The sequence below is a fragment of the Sus scrofa genome, chromosome 1 (assembly GCF_054392235.1).
Source record: "Sus scrofa isolate SSC_HxYL_T2T_F1_AM1 chromosome 1, Sscrofa_HxYL_maternal_Yorkshire_Landrace_v2.0, whole genome shotgun sequence".
In the NCBI taxonomy this organism is placed as follows: Eukaryota; Metazoa; Chordata; class Mammalia; order Artiodactyla; family Suidae; genus Sus; species Sus scrofa.
The window spans coordinates 55,836,249-55,859,469 of record NC_139383.1 but is presented as its reverse complement, the minus strand read 5'-3'; the positions used below and the strand labels follow the sequence as shown (position 1 = coordinate 55,859,469).

The 23,221-nt window shown below is 39.1% G+C and overlaps 1 protein-coding gene across 10 annotated transcripts in view; it reads right to left on the bottom strand.

Moving 5' to 3' along the window:
- The window catches only part of CFAP206 (cilia and flagella associated protein 206), a 31,977-nt gene extending 8,967 nt beyond the window's left edge, over positions 1–23,010 (bottom strand). For 2 of the 10 annotated variants that reach the window (XM_084959662.1, XM_084959700.1), the window contains exons 1-11: positions 22,898–23,010; positions 20,556–20,664; positions 19,616–19,699; positions 15,821–15,911; positions 13,947–14,135; positions 12,715–12,873; positions 11,143–11,351; positions 8,546–8,665; positions 6,922–7,120; positions 4,616–4,756; positions 1,063–1,256 (exon numbers count right to left, since the gene is read on the bottom strand). In XM_084959662.1, coding sequence (XP_084815788.1) covers positions 1,063–1,256; positions 4,616–4,756; positions 6,922–7,120; positions 8,546–8,665; positions 11,143–11,351; positions 12,715–12,873; positions 13,947–14,135; positions 15,821–15,911; positions 19,616–19,699; positions 20,556–20,663 — 1,494 coding nt within the window. In that variant the 5' untranslated portion in view covers position 20,664; positions 22,898–23,010. Of the gene's footprint in view, positions 1–1,062; positions 1,257–4,615; positions 4,757–6,921; positions 7,121–8,545; positions 8,666–11,142; positions 11,352–12,714; positions 12,874–13,946; positions 14,136–15,820; positions 15,912–19,615; positions 19,700–20,555; positions 20,665–21,216 lie in introns of all 10 variants that reach the window. The other 8 variants (XM_005659280.4, XM_005659281.4, XM_084959669.1 and 5 more) reach the window with 7 other exon arrangements.
- Between the last annotated feature and the right edge of the window lie 211 nt (positions 23,011–23,221).

Sequence of the window (23,221 nt, the reverse complement as noted above, 5' to 3'; positions counted from 1 at the left end):
CGTCCCCTTACCAGTCACTGCTGGGATCCCTGCTGACCCAGTCAGTTGTACCCAAACCCACCTGCTTCACTGTCTCAGTATTGGCAAATATAATAAACACAGACCATCCATGAACCATGTGTTTCAGGGTTTTATTTTAGTGAGTTTAAAAGAGGGAAATTGAGCAAGAGACAGGATGACAGAGCGATCAAAAGGTGAACAGTGAAAAATGAAAGACAAAGAGGAAGAAAACAAGAATACACAGGAGTAGAACGTGAGCCCCAAAGAGGCAGAGACTATCACCTGTCTTGTTGACTGTGCCAAGAATCGTGCCTAGCACACAGTAAACAGCTCAGTAAATGTCTATTGAATGAATTAACAAATAGGTGCCAACACTCAAACACACCTTCAGATCCACTTTGCACTTTTCAGACTGGTGCAATTTAAACCTGTTAAATGATTTTACAACTCTGTAAGTGACCATGTTATTTGTGCTGAGTTCCTTCAATTTTAGATAAGGAAATACTGTATTCAGTGATTTATCTAAATGTAGTCTTTCTCTTTCAGGTTTTTCTAGCCTGATTCATCAATTTGATTCCTTATCTTGTTTTCACTCATTCTTTGTGGACTTCCTTGGTTTTCTTCTTCAGATATGAACGCCTTTCAGATAACCTGGAATGGTCCCCATCTGACCCTGACTCTACCTGAATGTGGGAACCAGTCTACAGCAAAATGTAACATTTTATTAACTGTACTTTATTTATTTATTTATTTATTTTGTCTTTTTGCCTTTTCTGGAGCCACTCCCGCAGCATATGGAGGTTCCCAAGCTTAGGGGTCTAATTGGAGCTGTAGCTGCCAGCCTATGTCAGAGCCACAGCAAGGTGGGATCCAAGCCGAGTCTGCGACCTACACCACAGCTCACGGCAACGCCAGATCCTTAACCCACTGAGTGAGGTCAGGGATCGAACTCGAAACCTCGTGGTTCCTACTCCGATTTGTTAACCACTGAGCCACGACAGGAACACCTTATTAACTATACTTTAGAATGTTATAAATTCTTAAAATGCCAACCCTCCTTACCTGAGAATATGGAATAAGGGTTTCAAACTGTTGATGAAGTTCTAGTAGTTGAATCAATTCTGCATTTTTTTTGGCTTTTTCTGTAATTGAATCAATATAATTTTCAGGATTTTCTGCAAACGAATATGCAGCATCTCTGGTATTGAAAGTGTAATACTTTTCTTTATATTTCAAAATTCCAATTGCTGGATTTCCTGAAAATTGAGAAAAGGAATTAAGTGTGAAATGTTAAGTGACTCTATGTTTGTAATACACCCATAGAACCATTTCCTATACACTCCGTTTTTATCACTTATGTTTTTATTCAGCTGAAGTATTACAACTAGCAATCTGAAATTATACATTTTGCTAAATTATATTTTATATAAAGTTCAAATTAAATTGATTTTATATATTTAAATATTTTAAATTTTTAAATTAAATTTTATCTAAGAATATTTCACTATCCAGATATAAGTTGTTTAAAAAATCTTTTATGAGAAGCCACTCAGTAAATGGCAGGTTTTTCAAATCTTCTTAAACTTAACTAACATTGTTTTAAAAGTAATCCTGTCAGAACTATAAAAATGAGACATCATTTCCAAAATGTAAATTTGCATGTTAGAAAGTCTTTCCCATGTAAAACATGGATTATTAAATATACACATAGATTGTGAGAATTATATAGGAAGCAGTAACACTGTCTTATTTATTCTTTCATTTATATAACAAATATTTCTTGCCCTTGGTCTTGGCACTGAGGATATAGAAGAAAACAAATTAGTAAATATACCATAGGCCAGAGAGTAATCAGTGCTACAGAAAACAAAAAAACAAAACAGGTTAAACACATGGTACAAGGAAGGAGGGTGAAAATGACATTTTATTTTTATTTTTTGTCTTTTTTCTAGGGCCACATGCATGGCATATGGAGGTTCCCAGGCTAGGGGTGGAATCGGAGCTGTAGCCACCCACCTATGCCACAGCCACAGCAGCGTGGGACCCAAGCCACGTCTGTGACCTACATCACAGCTCACGGCAACGCCAGATCCTTAACCCACTGAGCAAGGCCAGGGATCGAACCCGCAACCTCACGGTTCCTAGTTGGATTCGTTAACCACTGAGCCACGACGGGAATTCTGAAAATGACATTTTAAATTGGGTGATCAGAGAAGGCTGAGTAAAACGAAGGAGCAAGGTGTGTAGCTATTGGGGGACAGAGCTGTCCAACTAGAGAGAAGAGCAAGTGCAAAAGCTCTAAGGTGAAAATGGTCTTGGAATGTTCGAGAACAGCAAGGTCAGTAGGGCTGGAGCAACGTCATCAGAAAAGGCCCCTGACTGGTAGGCCCAGGTAAGCCCTGTGGTCTGTAGTCCCCAAGAGGAGGGGCTCCTACAGAATTCCTCTGAGGCAGTGCAGCTGGCTGCTGCCCAGAAAATAACACAGGAAATAGAAATCATGCAGTACGCAGATCTAAAGTGAAGTAAGACAGAGAAAGACAAATATCATATGATATCACCTATATGTGGAATCTAATAAAAATGATACAAAAGAACTTTTTTTTTTTGGTCTTTTTAGGGCCACACCCACAGCATATGGAAGTTCCCAGGCTAGGGGTCTAATGGGAGCTGTAGGCTGCTGGCCTACACCAGAGCCACAGCAATGCTGGATCCTTAACCTACTGAGCGAGGCCAGGGATCAAACCCTTGTCCTCATGGATATTTGCCAGGTTTGTTACCACTGAGCCATGATGGGAACTCCCCAAAATAACTTATTTAAAAAACATAAGTTCCAGTAGTGGCTCAGCAGTTAACAAACCTGACTAGTATCCATGAGGATAAGGGTTTGATCCCTGGCCTTTCTCGGTGGGCTAAGGATCTGGCGTTGCCATGAGCTGTGGCGTAGGTTGCAGGTGCAGCTCAGATCCTGTTGTGGCTGTGGTGTAGGCCAGCAGCTACAGCTCCCATTAGACCCCTAGTTTGGGATCTTCCACCTGCCTCGAGGGAGGCCCTAAAAAGACAAAAACAAAAAACAAAAAAAACAAAACAAGAAAAAAACCCCAGAAGCAAACTGATTTCAAAAACCAGATTTCAAAAATCAATCTTGTGATTACCATAGGTGAAACTGCTGTGGGGAAAGAAGAATTGGGAAAGTGGGAATAACATATACACACTACTGTATGAAATAGATGATTAACAAGAGCCTATATATAGCACAGGAAAATCTACTCAATAGTTTGCAATAACCTATATGGGAAAAAAGAATGGGTACATTTATATATATGACTGATTCACTTTGCTATACACCTGAAATTAATACAACAATGTAAATCAACCATACTCCAGTAAAATCAAATTTAAAAAAAAAGTCTCCAGAATAGCTTATTCAGAGAGGATCCTAAAACCCAAAGCTCCACGAGTCCTTCTACTTTTCTCTTTCTCCCCCTCCCTTAGAATCATAGCTGGTGGGAGCTGGAAGGGACCAGACAGACCTCCTAGTTCGTCTTTCTCCTTTTCCTGATGGGGATACTGAGGTCCACAGAGGGCACGAGATTTGCTGAAAGATACTCAGAAACTAGGCTTTCCCAGTCCTGGGCCATAGCTTTTCCAATCACATCAGGCTGGCTCTGTCATCACTCCTCATCCACGTTTCTCTGTGTTTGCATGTCTCCTAAGAACTTTCCCTTCTTATTTGTGAAGAAAGAAAGGGGTGGGGGAGAGATGGGGAGGGGAGGGAGGGAAAGGGAAGGGAAGGAGAAAAGAGAAAAAGGCAGCAACACATTCCGTTGCTTTGTACTGCTTCATGGCCCTTGTTTTCTGCCTCAGATCAGTGACCCACATGGGACCACAGAATACTGCTCTCTTGAGGAAATCTTTTATTACGCCCATAATGAAAAAAATCTACTATCATAAAAAAAAGGAGTCAATGCATATGTTCTCTAGCCCATATACACACAATCCCAATAATTCTCTGTAAATAATTCTATTCCGAATTCACACAGCACTTTTTGGATAATAATTGATTTCATCTTAGTTTCTGATTTATCTTTATTTTGGAGAAACTCCAGTAATATATACACCCCAAAGAAATTTTACCTGATAAAATATCGGCCATTTCCTTAGAGGGTTGTGATTTATACAGAAATCCTGATCTATGTCAAGGGAATATAACCATAAAGTGACAAAGAATATTTTTTAATAAATATATCAGCTAAACTAGTGTTGCTCTTTCAAGCAATTACTTAGGGAGAGGATACATTTTAGGAATGCCAAGTAACACATGGAATCCTTCACTGACATATAAGTCATCCCCCTTTTATGATACTGCAGAATCCGTATTTCATGATATACACATTCCATCACTTATCACTTGTATTATAATTTCTTGTTTATGTCAGCCTATCAGGTTATACTGCAAGCAATCAAAGATAAGTACTTTGTTTGGATGATCTTTGTAGCACCTTTCCTATCTCACCATCAGAGTCCTTGACATTTCACAGCGTAAGGGAGTGACAATGATGGTACTTTATTTAAAGAAAAAACTAGAGAAAGAAGAGTATTACTTCCAATGATGTACCTGGAAGGAGAAGACCATCTGTTGCAGCAATTGTGTAGCCACAAAACCCCCGATACTGAATTAACAATTTATCGAAATTGGCTGTTGTTTCTGGGAAAAGCCATTCCAGGTTTCTGAAATCCGCTGGATTTACTCTATCTTCTAAAATGACAGAGGAGGACAAGAAAAAATCTTATTCAGTGGAAACAGTAAAGCACCCAAGAAATGAGCAGAAGAGACTGGTTGCTTTGTAACTAAACAGCAATAAAGCAACACCATCCAAGAAGTTCCCGTTGTGGCGCAGTGGTTAACGAATCCAACTAGGAACCATGAGGTTTCGGGTTCGATCCCTGGCCTCGTTCAGTGGGTTAAGGATCGGGCGTTGCCGTGAGCTGTGGTGTAGGTTGCAGACACGGCTCGGATCCCGCGTTGCTGTGGCTCTGGTGCAGGCTGGCGGCTACAACTCCGATTGGACCCCTAGCCTGGGATCCTCCATATGCCAAGGGAGTGGCCCTAGAAAAGGCAAAAAAAAAAAAAAAAGCAACTTCATTCAAGATAGTGTAGCTCTTGATAACATGTGAGGTAGCAAAATACTTTCAATATGACGCTTGTATACTAGGACTTGTTCTGGAAACAGCTAAGAATGGTGTAAGCAGAAAGAGTCAAGGAGACATCTCTTAGTGACTTAAGTTTGATAACAGGGTGTACCATTTTTGTTCTTCACACATTTAAGTTTTCCTAGTGTTGCTAACTATTTTTACACAAATAAAAACATGTATTTATAAAACACTGATCCCTGAAGTTCTTAGATTTTGCAAGCCTACCTACACTTCTGTGCCTGGCTCTATATCCAAGTGACAGACACCACAAATGACCCTGTGGCTACAACTAAAAGAAAATGCATACTTTAGAGAAAAGATCGCTTCTTCCTTCTTTTTTCCTAATATGCCTGAACACCTCAATTAGTAATGAAAAGTGGCAGTTGTGAATTCAATTCTCTCAGAAGAACACTGGGTCTCCCAATTCCCTTGGGGCAATAACTTGATAAACTGCATTCTAGTGAACAAAAGGTTTTGACTTATAGTAGGTAATGACATGTCTTGCCAATATGGTTGAGTTTAGTGTCTACTGTTGAAGTGACTTTAAGTTTTCAATTTCATTTAGCACTTGCATAGATTTGCTGTTTTAACAAAATGAAATGAGTTGGAAGGACATTTTTGAGTGTCTGTGATTTTGTTTTCAGATTTTATGTATTCCAGTAATTTTCAAGTGAAAATCACCATTAGGTTTTTACTTTTCACTTCTACAAAAATAGAATTTGAAAAGGAACTTTAGAGAGTAAATTATCTAATTTCACTTTCTTGGAAAACTTTCTTTTTAGACAATAATTCAAATCCCAGACTCTATTTTGGCATTTCTCATGAATTTTTTTATTTTTTATTTTTTGTCTTTTTGCCTTTTCTAGGGCCACTCCCTTGGCATATGGAGGTTCCCAGGCTAGGGGTCGAATCGGAGCTGTAGCCACCGGCCTACACCAGAGGCATAGCAACCGGCAAGGCCGGATCCTTAACTCACTGAGCAAAGCTAGGGATTGAACCCACAACCTCATGGCTCCTAGTCAGATTCATTAACCACTGAGCCACGTCGGGAACCCCTTCTCATGAATTTTCAGTTGTCTTTAACTAAGACAGAAAGGACCCAAAAAGAAATCAATAAATCTCTTAAAGGGCCTAAAAAAAAGCTCAGTTTTACAAGGATAACATTTATTGATTTATAAATTTCAACCTGAATCTGGAGTAGATATATGGCAAATGGCATTTCAAAGAAATGGAGATTCATTTGCAACAAATATAGCATGGATTAATGTCCTTTTCTACTACAAACCAATAATAAAATCACTAAGATTATGATAGAAACCCAGAAGCACAGAAAATCATTGTTAACCAAAACACTAGCAATAAGATCAGGAATAGTTACTGCTGGAGAGCAAAATATTCTGTTTATATATTTTCTGTTTTCCACATTTTCTATAACATCAATAGACTTATAATCAAGAAAGATGTTCAGGGAGTTCCCTGGTGGCTCAGCAGGTTAAGGATCCGGCATGGCCATGTTCAGGTCATTGATGAGGCACAGGTTCAATCCCTGGCCTGGGAACTCCTGGAGGCCTCAGGAGTGCCCCTCCCAAAAAAGATAATATTAAAATCTCACAGCAGGTATCATTAAAAAAAAACTTTATCAGAAAGATAGAACCTGAAATTTTTAAAACAAAAGAGTGACTTTATTCTAGGGGTATATTTAAGAGGAAAAAGAATGCTTTCTGTTACCCATGTGTTCTTTGATTCTACACACATCAGTTTTCACAGCCACTCGGTCAAGAAGATCTTGCATTACTTTTTCAGGAAAGAATAATTCATGAGCACCCAGAAATGGCTCGAGATGAGTAGTTAAATTACTGAGGACACTAATCAAAACAGTTTCATCCTGGAAGCTAGTCCACAGATTGGAAAGGGCAATGAAGATGGGCTGAGGAAGAGACAAAAATGTTCAAAATGTCACTGTTTAGCAAAATTACAAATCACTCTACCCTTTAAAATAAATACAAAGTTTGTTTGTAAAGAGATTAAGTCTCCCATAAGACAAGTCAAAGTCTCATGAAGTTAGACAATAAAATCTCAGTAGAAACTGGACTCATAAATTATGGGAAAATAAAATTGTATTTCAAAACCTTTTTTTTTTTCTTGTGTAATTGTCAGTAAGTAAGTTTATGCAAAAGAGCCAAACACTTGGGATCACCCAAGAAACATTTATGGACACTTCACCTCAACAGGTCTAGGGAAAAATATCTTCTTTTTTTCAAAAAAGCTAAATATGACTCATGATAATTAGATTTATCTAGCTCAATTATGATTCAAAAGAACCTGGAAAGTCTAGGGATATACCTTGGGGCATTTCCTGTGAGCTGCAAGTTAAAGATTTTGTCAGTGAGTGTATTTTTTCTTCACATTAAAAGTCATTGACTTATACAACAAATAAAAAATGAATAAGGTCCTATTTGTAAGTGAAACAACTTAGCCTTTTGTTCCTTGAATTTTAAAATAAAGTATTGGGAATGATTACATAAAATCATCAGAGAATCAAAATGCTCTATAAAATACTGCTTGTGCATCTTGTACTTTGGGGGGGCTCCCAGATTTGCCCGTAGGTGATGCAGATAATCAAAAAGTCAGAAAAGGTGCAGGTTTGGTAAACAAGGTGATTATTATCTGACTTTTCAGAAAGGTCACAAATTACATCACCTCCTTGCTGAAGGCAATTTCTCTCTCTCTCTCTCTCTCTTTTTTTTTTTTTTTTTTTTTTTTGCTTTTTAGGGCCATGCCCGAGGCACATGGAAGTTCCCAGGCCTACACCACAGCCACAACAAGGAGGGATCCCAGCCACATCTGCTATTACACCACAGCTCACGGCAACGCTGGATCCCTGACCCACTGAGCGATGCCAAGGATTGAACCTGGATCCTCTTGGATACTAGTCGGATTCATTTCCCCTGCACCACAATGGGAACCCCAAGCAGAAGGCAATTTCTAACCAACTACTATGAACATGCTTTCAACACTGAACTATGGATTATTTTTGTGGTCACAGATAACACTGATATTATGCTTATTCTAATATATATCTGCACTTTGTCGAGTAGCAATTACCTACTGAGAGAATCCACTCATTCAACTTGTAACATCCTGGTTTTATGATTATTACTACAAAACTGCCATAAAGAAAAGGATCAACTTGTATAAAACTAATATTATATTTTTAGTATTTAAATACTTTAGTAATTAAAAATAATTTATTAAATTAAATAAATTAAATTTAACTGCTTCTGATTCAGTTTCATAGGACTTAAAAGCTTATCCTTCTTTAAACAAGGTCAAAGTTGATGCAAACACTTACAAAAACTTGCGATGTTGGAACAGCCGTCTTTGATTTTACAGTCATTTTTAATTGTTCGAGTTGGGCTCCTAACTGCTTTATCATCATTTCCACTTCTTGAGCACAAGTAATTATATCTGACTGTGAAGATAGAATAATTTGCATTAAAAGTTTTATAATTTTACTACAAAAATTGTACGTTTTAAGCCCTATCTGCTCCCCACATCCCCTGAAGGTAAACTCAATGAGAGCAGAGATTCTGCTCTTTGTGGTACCTCCAACACCAAGAACAGTACTGGCATATAGATGGTGCCCCAGAAATATATGTTAAATGGATGAATCTCTTGTTTTTTGGTTTTTTTTTTTTTTTTTTTTTTTTTGCTTTTTAGGGCCATATTTGCGGCACGTGGAAATTCCCAGGCTAGATGTCCTATTGGAGCTACAGCTGCTGGCCTGAGCCACAGCAATGCAGGATCTGAGTCGTGTCTGCGACCTACACCACAGCTCATGGCAACACTGGATCCTTAACCCACTAAGCAAAGCCAAGGATCAAACCCACATCCTCATGAATATTAGTCTGGTTCGTTTCTGCTGAGCCACAACAGGAACTCCCAGAAAAACAAGACTGTCTGTTACTAATGATAAAATTCACATGTTGAAAAAGTTGTATCTGCCACCACAAGTCAAACTTGACAGTATCCTAACACAAGATATTTTTTTCTTTTTTTTTTGGTCTTTTTGCCTTTTCTAGGGCCGCTCCTGCAGCATATGGAGATTCCCAGGCTACGGGTCTAATCAGAGCTGTAGCCACTGGCCTACACCACAGCCACAGCAACTCGGGACCCGAGCCGAGTCTGCGACCTACACCACAGCTCACACAACACTGGATCCCCAACCCACTTAGCAAGGCCAGGAATCAAACCCACAACCTCCTGGTTCCTAGTCAGATTCGTTAACCACTGTGCCACGATGGGAACTCCAAACACAAGATATTTCTAATGAGATTGTTGGAAGAAAAAAAAGAATGAAGTCACTTAAAATTTCCTTTTCACAATGCAGTCAAAAATGCTTAGGGAGGAGTTCCCACTGTGGCTCAGTGGAGATGAATATGACTGGCATCCATGAGAACGCAGGTTCAATCTCTGGCCTTGCTCAGTGTGTTAAGGATCTGGCATTGCCGTGAGCTGTGGTATAGGTCGCAGACGTGACTCAGATCTGGCACTGCTGTGGCTGTGGCATAGGCGAGTGGCTATAGCTCTGATTTGACCCCTAGCCTGGGGACCTCCATAAGCTGCAGGTGAGGCCCTAAAATAAAAAAAATAAATTAATTAATTAAAAGAAGAAGATGTGGTACATATACACAATGGAATACTACTCAGCCATGAAAAGAACAAAATGATGCTAACATGGATGGACCTAGAGATTATCATACTAAGTGAATTAAGTCAGACGGAGAAATATAAATATCGTATGATATCACTTATATGTGGAATCTAAAATATAACACAAATAAACATCTATGAAAAAGAAACAGACTCATAGACATAGAGAGCAGACTTGTGGTTACCAAGGGGGAGGAGGTAGGAAAAGGGATAGACTGGGAGTTTGGGGTTAGCAGAGGCAAACTATTATATAAAGAATGCCTAAACAACAAGGTCCTACTGTATAACAGAGGGATATATATATATATATATTTGGTCTTTTTTGACATTTCTTGGGCTGCTCCGCGGCATATGGAGGTTCCCAGGCTAGGGGTCTAATCAGAGCTGTAGCCACCAGCCCACGCCAGAGCCACAGCAACACAAGATCTGAGCCGCGTCTGCAACCTACACCACAGCTCACGGCAACGCCGGATCCTTAACCTACTGAGCGAGGCCAGGGATCAAACCTGCAACCTCATGGTTTCCAGTCGGATTCGTTAACGACTGCGCCATGACGGGAACTCCCAGAGGGAACTATATTTAATGTCCTGTGATAAACCATAATGGAAAGGAATATGAAAAAGAATGTATATATGTGTATAACTGAATCCCTTTACTGTACAGCAGAAATTAACAAACTATAAATCAACTATATTTCAATAAAATAAATTTTTAAAATAATAATAAAATAAAATCCATTCCTCCAACACATTTTCTTTTCTTTTTTTTTTTTTTTTTTTTTTTTGTCTTTTTGCTATTTCTTTGGGCCACTCCCAAGGCATATGGAGGTTCCCAGGCTAGGGGTCTAATCGGAACTGTAGCCCCCGGTCTACGCCAGAGCCACAGCAACGCGGGATCCGAGCCATGTCTGCAACCTACACCACAGCCCACGGCAACGCCGGATCCTGAACCCACTGAGCAAGGGCAGGGATTGAACCCGCAACCTCATGGCTCCTAGTCGGATTCGTTAACCGCTGTGCCACGACGGGAACTCCCCTCCAACACATTTTCGTTAAAGTCAACATCCAACTTTCCCATTTCTATTTTAGTTTTGCCCCTACAGATGCAATGTCAACTGAGTGGTTATTAAGGTTGCCTTCTTTGTCAATGACCAGGTTCTAGCTTTGGTTTGAGACTTACAACATATAAAGAAGTCTCATTCTATGGAAAAGACCAGCCTTTGTGACATGAGCTCACCAAAATGATCTGAAGGAAGATCTCATATTGTCGCAAGTTATACAGGGCTTCTTTTAACATATAGGGCTGAAGCTCTTGACTCAACAGTGGGTTTTTTACCACTTTCTCGAGGATGGCTGTGTAGCGGTATGCCTGGTCCTGGACCACCTGGAGTTGGGAATCAATATGCTGTGTGGTGGCTGGGATGGCTTCCTGTAGAATAGCTGGCACTGGTTCAAAAGGTATAATAAGAGAGGCATGAGGAAATCTAAAAAGAGTTCAGAAGAAAAAGCCTAGAAAGTGATCACATTGAAACATGAAGTCAGTTTTTTTTCCCTTAACAAAATGACTAATAATAAGGCATATACTTCATGGGTCCTACACCAGGAAGTAAAGCATCCAGAAAGAAAAACCTATCCAAAAAACAGCCATTGCCAGATTATTAACCAGAAGTTATAACAGATCAGCTTTTGCCACTAAAATATAAAAGAATCTAAAGAACAGACAGGCTTTGGTCTTATGTGCTATTAAACCACGTGCCTCTAGAAAAGCCACTTTATCTCTCCTCCTGTATATCTTCTAAACTATTTGTAAAAAAGAAAAGTATACCACTTAGGAAACTCACTGGGATACTGAAAAATAAGAGAATCATCTAGAGAGACAGGGAATTTTATGAAGAGGGGGATTGACTTTTTAGAATAGTTTTTAAATTGCAATAAAAATTAACTTCTTGTGCTAGACCAGCAATCTGGTAAAAGACACTAACACCTTCTCAGTGGGACGACCAATTCATAAGGAAGTTACTTCTACTGGTAGCTCCTTGAGCAAGTATTTCAGTGAGTACTTTCAAGCTTATAGATAATGAATCTATTAAATATTCATAGTAGGTGCTCCTGAATTGATAGACTTTCTAATACCTCTTCTTGGACCATTTGATTCCATGAACCACATCAGCAATGGTTGTCTTTTCAAGGTGATTTTAATTTTTTTAAATCACTGAATTTTATTCCCTTTTGGTTATCTGACTTGGAGTAAAGAACACAAAAGCCCATTGAATTGGGGAGGCTGTCCTCCCAGAGGCCCTCTCTTCCTTTTACTGATTTTTTTTTTTTTTTGTCTTTTTACCATTTCTTGAGCCGCTCCCACAGCGTATGGAGGTTCCCAGGCTAGGGGTCCAATTGGAGCTGTAGCTGCTGGCCTACGCCAGAGCCATAGCAACTCGGGATCCGAGCTGCGTCTGCGACCTACACCACAGCTCACAGCAACACCGGATCCCCAATCCACTGAGCAAGGCCAGGGATCGAACACCCAACCTCATGGTTCCTAGTCAGATTCGTTAACCACTGAGCCATGATGGGAACTCCTACTGATTCACATTCCCGTACTAGCTTCATGGTACATAACACTTAGGGTGTTGCCCCAATAAAATGAGAAAAATTATTACACGTTATAAACAGTAGCTATATCTAAGGTATAGTCAAAACTGCCAACTTTAAATCTAAGAATACCAGAGGTGTGTTGTGCATTATTTTCCTATGCTAATTCAATTTTAGACCTTTGTAACTTACAGAGTTAACCTTATGATATACCTACAGTCATCAATGCCTTCTCCTCCCTTTCCACAGTCTCGGTTAAATAAACGGATTCCAGTAACAATCATGGTGAGTTCTTTCAGTTGGCGTTCTTTGTCTTTCTCAGAAAGAGTTAGAAATGTCCCAAGCTCAGCCTGAGGAAAAACACTCTGTAGGGCTGCTAAAACCAACCACAAAAGGGACATCAGAACTTAAACAACACATTTCAGCAGAAAGTTAAGTTGTCTATATAAAGTTACTGAGATGGTTCTTGAAATTTCTGATACCCGATTCCAGAATCTGGGCCACATTTAGCACATATCAAAGCTGTGCTACTGAAAATAATGCCATTGCCTCACATCTATTTCTTTTTTTTTTTTTTTATGTCTTTTTACCTTTTCTAGGACCGCTCCGGAGGCATATGGAGTTTCCCAGACTAGGGGTCTAATCGGAGCTGTAGCCACCAGCCTACAGCAGAGCCACAGCAATTCGGGATCCCAGCAGCATCTGCAACCTACACCACAGCTCACAGCAATGTCGGATCCTTAACCCACTGAGCAAGGCCAGGGATCGAACCCACAACCTCATGGTTCCTAGTCAGATTTGTTAACCACTGTGCCATTATGGGAACTCTGCCTCACATCTATTTCAATAATTAAGCATCCATCAGTAATTTTTTGGCAGTGGGCATTAAAACAAGCTTTCTAATTAGGGCTCTGAGTAGAAAAATTGATGTTTTAAAATAATTATGGCAAAAAGCCATGGGAAAATTAGACATAGCACCTACTCCTTGTCTTAAAGTATGAGAGTGGATGTTTCCTGAGGATAAAACAGTGTCATTTCCCATCATTTACTTTAGGTGATAGACTCAACATCCTTCATCAATAGGACATCTTCTCTCCCAGCAGCCACCCCCCACCCCAATCAGCCAGTACCATTAAGCATACTGCCTAGATTTCTCTAGTGAAGAGCAACAGGTCCCTGGATGGGAACAGCTCTAAGAAGATTAACAACATTCACCTCCCAGAGGTGTTACTTGAATATCAGAGTTGATACTCTGGGTGAGAGGAATCTGGGGGAGTTTTAACCTCTCATTTGTGGTCTTTCTTTTTCTTTTCTTTTCTTTCTTTTTTTTTTTTTTTTCTAGATAAAAGAGGAAATGTTAATCTTCAATACTTGGACTCTAACATATTTTATAAGATACAATATTTGTGTATGTTCACGGATGGAACAGAAATGGTGTGTATTTTTTACCTGTTGCCTCTCTGACAACCTTGATGTCTGTTGGGGACCCCAGCCCAGAGCGTAGCAACAGGTAGCTGACAATCTTGCGGTAGAGGCTTTCCAGCTCTTCTCGAATACAGGCCCGACTATCTGTAATTTCTCTGGTAACAGAGCCTAATCTAGACTCTACAACCCGGTGATGTTCTTCGAGAAATTCCTCTAAAATTGGCAAAGGACAATGTTCCACATATTGATACTCAGAATTCTCCTCACATAAGAAAGTAGGACCAGAGACAAAAATGACTTCATATGGCAATCCTACTGCATGAAAACAAGTATTTTCTGAACATGTAGTAATTAAAAAATAAACAGTGGCCAGCAAGTAACCTCAAGACAAAAATCTAGTAGGAGAGGTTTATTATAGTGGTTTAAATGGCATACTTTTGTCAAAACAGGTTAAGACTTAAAACAGACAATCCAAACAGTGCTAGAGATAGGGCTAAAACCTCTTCATTAAGCAAAAAGTACACAAGACAATTTATAATAGATATTATAAACACACTTAGGATAAATATATGCATTATATATGCTGTACATAAGAATAGTAGTATACTGTATATAAGCACATGTAAATAAATATCCATATAGGTGGTATAAATATTTCTCTTCAGTTATCTATATTTCTATTTTAGTTCTAGATAAATTTCCTTTGATAGCATTACTGTGATATCATATTACATCAGGAACTGTATCCCTTCCCCTTCTTCCTGTGGTACAATAAGGTCTAGGTTTAATTGTGGCAGGATCCACAGTTCATCTGCACTATAATTCTTGCAACTAAGTCAATAAAACACCCTATTTTACTATTACAAGGAAAATAATTAACATATCAACCATGCACAGTTCACAGCTACAATCTTACCACAAAAATAACTCAAATTTTGCAGATTAAGAAAAATCCAAATTATATCAATTCCATTATTATTATTATTACTATTTGCTTTTTAGGGCCAAAACTGCGGCATATGGATGTTCTCAGGCTAGGGGTCCAATCAGAGCTGCAGTTGCCGGCCTACACCACAGCCACAGCAACTTGGACTCCTAGAGCTCAAGGCAACACCAGATCCTTAAACCAACGAGCAAGGCCAGGGATCAAACCTGCAACCTCATGGTTCCTAGTCAGATTCGTTTCTGCTGCGCCATGGCAGGAACTCCTCAAGTCCATCATTATTTGTTATAAAATTTGATGATTATTATTAAGCAAAAAAGCAAGATATATGACCTTACACAAGTAGCATAAATGAAAGTTTAATATATACAGGGAAGAGAAGGCAATAGAAATCACCAAATGGTTAATAATGATTGAATTACAGTGAGACAGAGACAGTCTAGTCTCCAGAGAAATTTATTTTCCTTTTTCTTATTTCCAGTGTGCCTTTGATGTAGGCAATGAACTATTTACATAAGGAAATATGTTCTAAACTTAAATCTCCCATCATTCACTTCATTTTGGGGTAAGTTACATAATTTACATGAGCCTTGTGAGATAATAACAATATAAACCAGAAATAAAAATCGACAAATTAAAAACTTAACTGCAGTGGGCTGGTTGTTTTAATTTAAGCTATTATATATTAGTGGTATAATCGTTAAAACCAATAGACTTGGAAACTTAATCATTATGGGCATAGTAATTAGAATTGACTTTTGACACTCACAAAAGCCATTTGGGTTTTTTCTCCTTTGGCATTTCCAACATTATTATATTCTTCAAAGTTGGGAAAGATTTTAAAAGATAGACAAAAAAGGTTAACTTGTTCTTGGTCAACCAAATAAAGCCCTTAATACTTGAAATACAAAATGAATCTTTTTAATGTGTGTCTAAATAGGCAAATATATGTTACCTCGTCTTGTATAATTCATATCAAAGTAGACTTGCATCTTAATGGTGTCCAGGGATGGATTTTTACTGTCCAAGAGCCGAGCCACACAAAGCTAAAAAAGATTATCTCATAAATGCTTCTAGTTATATTTTCTGAAACAATCAGAAGTTTTTTCCAAGGTTAGTTTCAAAAACAAAGAGAAACATCAAAGCAGTAGTTTCTGATATTTATCCACCAATAACTTCTTTTATTACTTTTTTTCTCTTTGAGGACTTCATGCTTTATAGTTCACTTAATCCACAATATTTATTAAGCAATAAGTTATTTTCCCTGAGTTAACTAATACTACCATACCCAGGTGGCTAATGGTCTAGTTGGAGGCAAGGAACTTGACCTTTGGTTGGTCTCTTTAGTCTGAATGTGGGTAAATGTTCATTAGCTCAAGCTTATGCTCCTGTCTAGAATTCATCTTGCGTTCCTTGTTACTGTTTATTCAAGTCTTTTTTTGGGGGGGGGGGTCTTTTTGTCTTTTTAGCTGTGGCGTATGGAGGTTCCCAGGCTAGGGGTCTAATCGGAGTTACAATGGCCAGCCTACACCACAGCCATAGCAATGCAGGATGCAAGCTGCGTCTGTGACCTACACCACAGCTCACGGCAATGCTGGATCCTTAACCCACTGAGCGAGGCCAGGGATGGAACCCGCAACCTCATGGTTCCCTGTCGGATTCGTTTCCCCTGTGCCATGATGGGAACTTCTGTTTATTAAAGTCTTAACACTCCTTTTGGGCTGATGCTGGAGGTCATGTGCATTTTATAAAAAGCTGCTGTAGCTATGCTTTCCTGCTCACAAATTTCTCTGGCTCTGCATTCTGTTTCAAAATTTCTCCCTCTGGTCCATTTCTCCTCCTTCCACCCCCACCTCCCACCCCCACATCCATGGTTCCTCCTCTTCTCTGCTTTGCCTCTTTAGCTGAGATGATCAACCTGAAATTTTCTTTTCTTCTCTTCACCCCCTAACCCCACTCTTTCTTGTCTCACCTATTAGGCTTTATATCTACACCTGGTGGGCACATCAACAGTATCCCTCAGCCCACCTCCCAGAGCACCAACTCTGCTCTCCTGGGAAGAGGGTGAGGAGAAAGCAGGGGTGCAGTGCACCTGGATCCCAGAGAAGTGCTGTTCTAAGCACAGAGTTTACAAAGACTAGCTGATCCATATGACTTTTAATTGAGAAAAAAGGCAACAATCTTTATCACTTGAATTATGACTTACACGGACAGTTAACGTACCTACCAGATGACAAGTATGTTGAGCTTGATGCTTTCTAACCGAATTGAGTTGGAGGAAAAAAGAAAAACTCTTCTTGAGCCAAGAAAAGCAGAAAAACACTTTCTGCTCCTCCTTGATTCTCCTCCGTGGCTTTCCAATAAAATTTCTGACTGACCGTCCATCATTTCCCTTTTGCTGAGAACACGCTTTACACCAAGCGTGCTCAAATTCAGCACAAAAAGACCCAGCTCCCCCTCGGTGCCTGGCATCTCTACCACACAGTTATCCTAACAAGATATTCCCCAGCTCCAAGCTTCCAAAACTCTTCCTGACCCCTCTTGCATCCGCAGATAGATCTGTGCTCCACTGCGTAACATGCTGGCTGTGAAAGAAGATGGAAGTGATGAAAATTTTCTCTGCCATTTGTTTGAGCTCAGAAAATACTCACAGACAAGTTTGGGCAAGATTGCTTCAAGTCTTTGGTATGATGGAAGGAATTAAAATCAAGAAGCCCAGGAGGAAAAAAAATAATTCTGAATTTTTAGGAAATGCATTGAGAAATATTTAGAAAACAGATATTTAAGCATCCCAGTGAGTCAGACTTAAAACATATGAAGAAATTAACAATGTCTAAAGTTACTGCTTTCTTTTGTTCTTAAAACTGCTTTTCAGGCACATCTACTTATTCCTAACTGTGAATTATTTTGCATTGGGTTCAACTTTTCCTTTAGAATTGAAAAACACAAATTACATTGAATCAACAATTATATGAATCTTAATTTAGTCCTATAATTTTATAGCATCTGACAAGTCTGTTAATAATATTCTCCTTGTAATATTAGATCAATAACAAGATGTCTCCAAAATTCTGTGACAGACACTGCTACCTGCCAATATCCATACCCCTCCTTCCTTACTAACAAAGCCCTAATCTAGATTGAGGCAAATATTGGTTAAAAAAAAAAAAAAGAAGAAAGAAAGAAAGAAAAAAAAAATCTATGTCCCAGGCCCACTTGCAATATCATTCTGGTCAATAAATGCAAACCAATGGGAAGGATTCTGGGAAAGCCTATTATTTTCCAAAAAGAAAGTACAGACTCAATTGCACACACATTTTGACCTTTGTCCTCTCACCTTATGCTTGCCTAGAGGTGGAAGACCTATCTTGTGACTGCGGGGTGAAAACATGCACAGTGACCCAAGAAGCCAGGAAAAACAATCTATGTACATCCAGATTTTGTTTTATGAGAAAAAGTAGATCTCTCATTTGTTTGCACCACTATTTGGTGGGGTTTTGTTTCATGGAACTAACGGTAATATTGACCAACACAAATACTACATTTAGAATTGCAATGAAAATCAAAACAAAAATAAACAAATGAGACCTATATAAACTTAAAAACTTCTGCATAGCAAAGGAAACCATAAAAAAACCCAAAAAGACAACACACAGAATGGGAGAAAATATTTGCAAACAAAGAAATCCACAGGAGATTAATCTCCAAAACATACAAACATCTCACACAGCTTTATAATATATATACACACACATATATATATACATACCCATTAAAAAAATGGTCAGAACTAAATAGGTAGTTCTCCAAAGAAGACAGACAGATGGCCAAAAACACATGAAAAGATGCTCATCATTGCTAATTATTAGAGAAATGCAAATCAAAACTACTATGAGGTTCCACCTAACACCAGCCAGAATGGCCACCATCAAAAAGTCTACAAACAATAAATGCTATAGAGAGTGTGGAGAAAAGGGAAACCTCTTATAATGTTGATGGGACTGTAAGTTGGTACAACCACTATGCAAAACAGAGTGGAGGTTCCTCAGAAAAGTAAAAATAGAACTAGCATATGATCCAGCAGTCCCACTCCTGGCCATATATCCAGACAAAGCTTTCATTGAAAGAGACACATTTACCCCTATGTTCACTGCAGCACTATTTACAATAGCCAAGACATGATAATAACCTAAATGCCCACCAACAGATGAATGGATTAAGATGTGGTACATATACACAATGGAATATTACTCAGCCGTAAAAAAGAAGGAAATCATGCCATTTACAGCAACATGGACGCAACTAGAGATTATCATAGTAAGTGAAGTAAGTTAGATAAAGCCAACTACCATATGATATCACTTATATGTGGAATGTAATTTAAAATGATACAAAAGCACCTATTTATAAAACAGAAACAAATTCATATTTCAAAAACAAATTTAACATTACCAAAGAGGAAACTTGGGGGGATGATAAATTGGGAGGATAGGATTAACATATACATACTACTATATATAAAATAGATAACTAACAGCAACCTACTGTATAGCACAGGGAGGTCTACTCAATATTCTGTGATAACATATGTGGGAAAAAAGAATGGATATATATTGTATGTACATCTGGTAAACTTTGCTATAAAACTGAAGCTAATACAGCTAATTGTAAATCAACTATATCCCAATAGAATTTTAAAAAAAGAATTGTAAGTAAATAATACACAATTTGATAACTGCTGGATAATCACCTTAACAAGTTTCTGCACGTCACTTTTTATGAGCGTTCTATCCGTGTTAAAGCCATTACTTGGGTCCAGGACCACAGCTTTGACCTGAGAGTAGGAAAGAGTCCATTACATTTATTTCATATTACTACAAAATTAGCTTAATATTTTTCCATTTTAAAAATAACTGCTTCTTGGGAGTTCCCATTGTAGCTCAGCAGAAATGAGTCTGACTAGTATCCTTAAGGATGCTGGTTCAATCCCTGGCCTTGCTCAGTGGGTTAAGGATCCAGCATTGCCACGTGCTCTGGTGTAGGCGGGCAGCTACAACTCCCACTCGACCCCTAGCCGAGAACCTCCATATGCCAAGGTGTGGCCCTAAAAAGACTAAACAAATAAATAAATAAATATTAAAAAAATTAAAATAACTGCCTCTTGATTACTCAGGGGTTGATTATTCAGCTGATTTTCTTATGACCCAACACATTTTCACCTTCTTTAGAGGTTGAAGAAAGGGAGAAATAAATATCAATTTTGAATATGGTGTTAGAAGAGGTACATGGAGCAATAGGTTGAAATCAATGACTATATTTTACACTGGGAATCTATTTGAATATTTGATCATGTTTTTACTGTTTATCATTAAACCAAAAGCAAGAATAGAGAGACCAAGGCAATGAGTACTTTTTAAAACAGTGAACAAAAATACATGTTAAAAAAACTCCCACACAGGAAAACATTATTGATGTTTCCAAAACCCATCAAGAGCTTCTAAATCAGACTCTTAAATCTAGAACATGTCTTATAGGTTTTTAAAAAGTACTTTTGACTAACTTGTCCAATTATTTCAACATGGTTTCAACGGAAAAACTTTAGGAAAGCATAACAGAATTTTAAGAGAAAATTTTAAAATGGAAAAACATTTTAAAATAAAGCAATAATTCACAAAAATATTCATTCTTACCATAAAAGCAACCAGAGTTTCAGAAACAATCTCTCCATGGGCTGCACATTCTTGTCTTATTTCTCGAATGATATTCTTTATAACACTTTCAGCCTGAGTGGGAGGCATTCTGGCAAAATAAAAATATTGTTTTTTAAAAATTATATTTATATTATTTTGTCCTCTTTAGAGTTCTCCACTATTATATTTATAAAGAGTTACATTATTTATTAACTTATTAGTATTTACTAGTATCTAGGCCCTGCCTGTTTTTCATTAGTTTGTTTTATATTTATTAAAATTAAAGAAGTTTGTTTTATATTTATTAAAATTAAAGACTGTCGATACAATTAACCCAATTAACAATCTGTAAATCAAAAGCTTTACAGATAAGCGAAAGCTAAGAGAATTTAGCAACACTAAACGAGCTTTACAATAAGTACTAAAGGAACTTCTCTAGGCAGAAAAGAAAAGGCCACAACTGGAAACAAAAATACCACAAATGACAAGCTCACCAGTAAAGGTATGTATACGGTAAAGATACAAAATCATCCACACACAATTAAGCTACCAAAATCAGAAATCCTGAGAAGAGGAGGGTACAAATGCAGGACACTGGAGATGCACTTGCAGTTAAGAAACCAACAACTTAAAACAATCTTGTATACATATAGCCTCTTACATTAAAACTTCAGGAGTTTCCGTCCTGGCACAGTGGTTAACGAACCCAACTAGGAACCATGAGGTTGCAGGTTTGATCCCTGGCATCCCTCAGTGGGTTAAGGGATCCGGGGTGTTGCTGTAGGCTATGGGTGTAGGTCACAGAGGGGCTCGGAACCCGTGTTGCTGTGGCTCTGGCATAGGCCAGCGGCTGCAGCCCCAATTACACCCCTCGCCTGGGAACCTCCATATGCAGAGGGTGCAGCCTTAGAAAAAAAAAAAAAAAAAGAAGAAGAAAACTTCAGAGTAGCTGCAAACCAAAAATCTACAATTGATACACAAACAAATACGAAAAATCAACTCAAATACAACACTAAAGATAGTTTGTTTTATATTTTAAAAATTAAAGACTGTTGATACAATTAGGACTTCAAAAGATTGAAACACTCCCTCTTTGTTTAAATGATGGTGGTCACCAAATTTATATCATGATATTTTTAAATTTAAAAAAGTTCTAACAGTTGGTGGGAAGGAGGAGGAGAATTAATGAGAAATGCCACTCCTATTTGTGCTGGCGGCAGCGTGCAGCTTGAAAGAGAAAAGCTTATTCCACCATATTCTTAAATGACCTTTCATAATTATGAGACTCTTGGAAAACAATTCTTGCTCAGATCATCTAAACTCTCTTTCTTGCATATCCAAGTTGGTGTTTAGACTCGATTAAAAACACAAAAGCATGGAGTTCCTGCTGCGGCCTGGTGGAGGCACCGGGTTAGATTTCAGCCTCACGCAGTGGGTTAAGAATCCCGTGGTTTCCACAGCTGTGGAGTAGGTCGAAGCTCCAGCTGGGATTCATTCTTCGGCCTGGGAACTTTCATATGCCACGGGGGCCACTGCGGCCAAAAAAGAAAAGCAAAAACATGAAAGCAAAAAGGCAAAACATGAGTGGTCTGCATCACAGAAAAAAATAAACTCCTGATTATTAATTCTATTTACTATAGACCAGAAAAAGGTGGCAGGTTTTAATGGTTATTAGGTTTTCTGATTCGTATCAGTCGTTGAGCTTAGGAAATTAGCATGTAGAGACTATTATAAAGGCAATCTCAGGTAGCTAAACCTAACTTTCAGAATTTATAGGTAAAGTTACACTTGGCATCTTTTCCGATAGAACCAGATTGCCCAGGTTCCATCCTGACTCAACTATTTTCTAGCTGAGACCTTAGCTCATCTCTCTTTGAAGCGGTTTTCTTATCTGAAAAATATAGATACAGCTACTACCCTCTCCCAGGGTTATGGCGAGGATTCGGTGCGCTCTAAATACTCAGTGGTTAAAACAGTGCGCGGCCTAAGGGAAGCGCTTAAAAGAACAATTTCTAACAAGCGCGCAAAGAACGCTAGCCGCACTGTGCGCATGTGCAAGCGATCTCTGGCGCCTTGCAGGGGATGCTACCGACTCGCCTCAGTACCCTCCCCAGCCCCACTCTCGCAAGCCTAAATCTCCCCAGTTCTGGCAGCCTGGAGTGCAAGTGGCGCCGACCAGTGCAGGCAAGCCTGACCCCGCGGACTTGGGGGCCTCCGGCCGGAAATGACCGCGGTTTCCACTCAGCGGCGGTGCCCCAAAGGAGTCGTTAACAGTTCAGCCTCAACCCGGCTAGACCGGATGCTCCAGAGGCCAAAGCTCTGCCCCTCTGCCCTGCACTCGCCTCCTCGCGGGGCTACATCCCGGTCTCAAGGGCGCGGAGCCCCGAGTGGGCTGACCTTGGCCAGCATCTGGAGTTAGAGCCGCGTCTTCCCAACTTCCTGGGGATCTTTTCCTGGGCCTTAAGGGCAGCCTGGCGCTCTCAGCGTAGGTTGTGTAACCATGGAAATTGGTCGCTAGGAAACGAAGGGGCGGGCGGGGACGTGGGTGAGACCGAGGTAGGGAGGCGTGGCTGGGTCCAAGTTTGAGAGTCTTTCCTCAAAGTGTAGGTGAAAATAACTTAAGAAACAAACAACATCAAGACCCAAACCCCAGGCAGAAAAGGGCA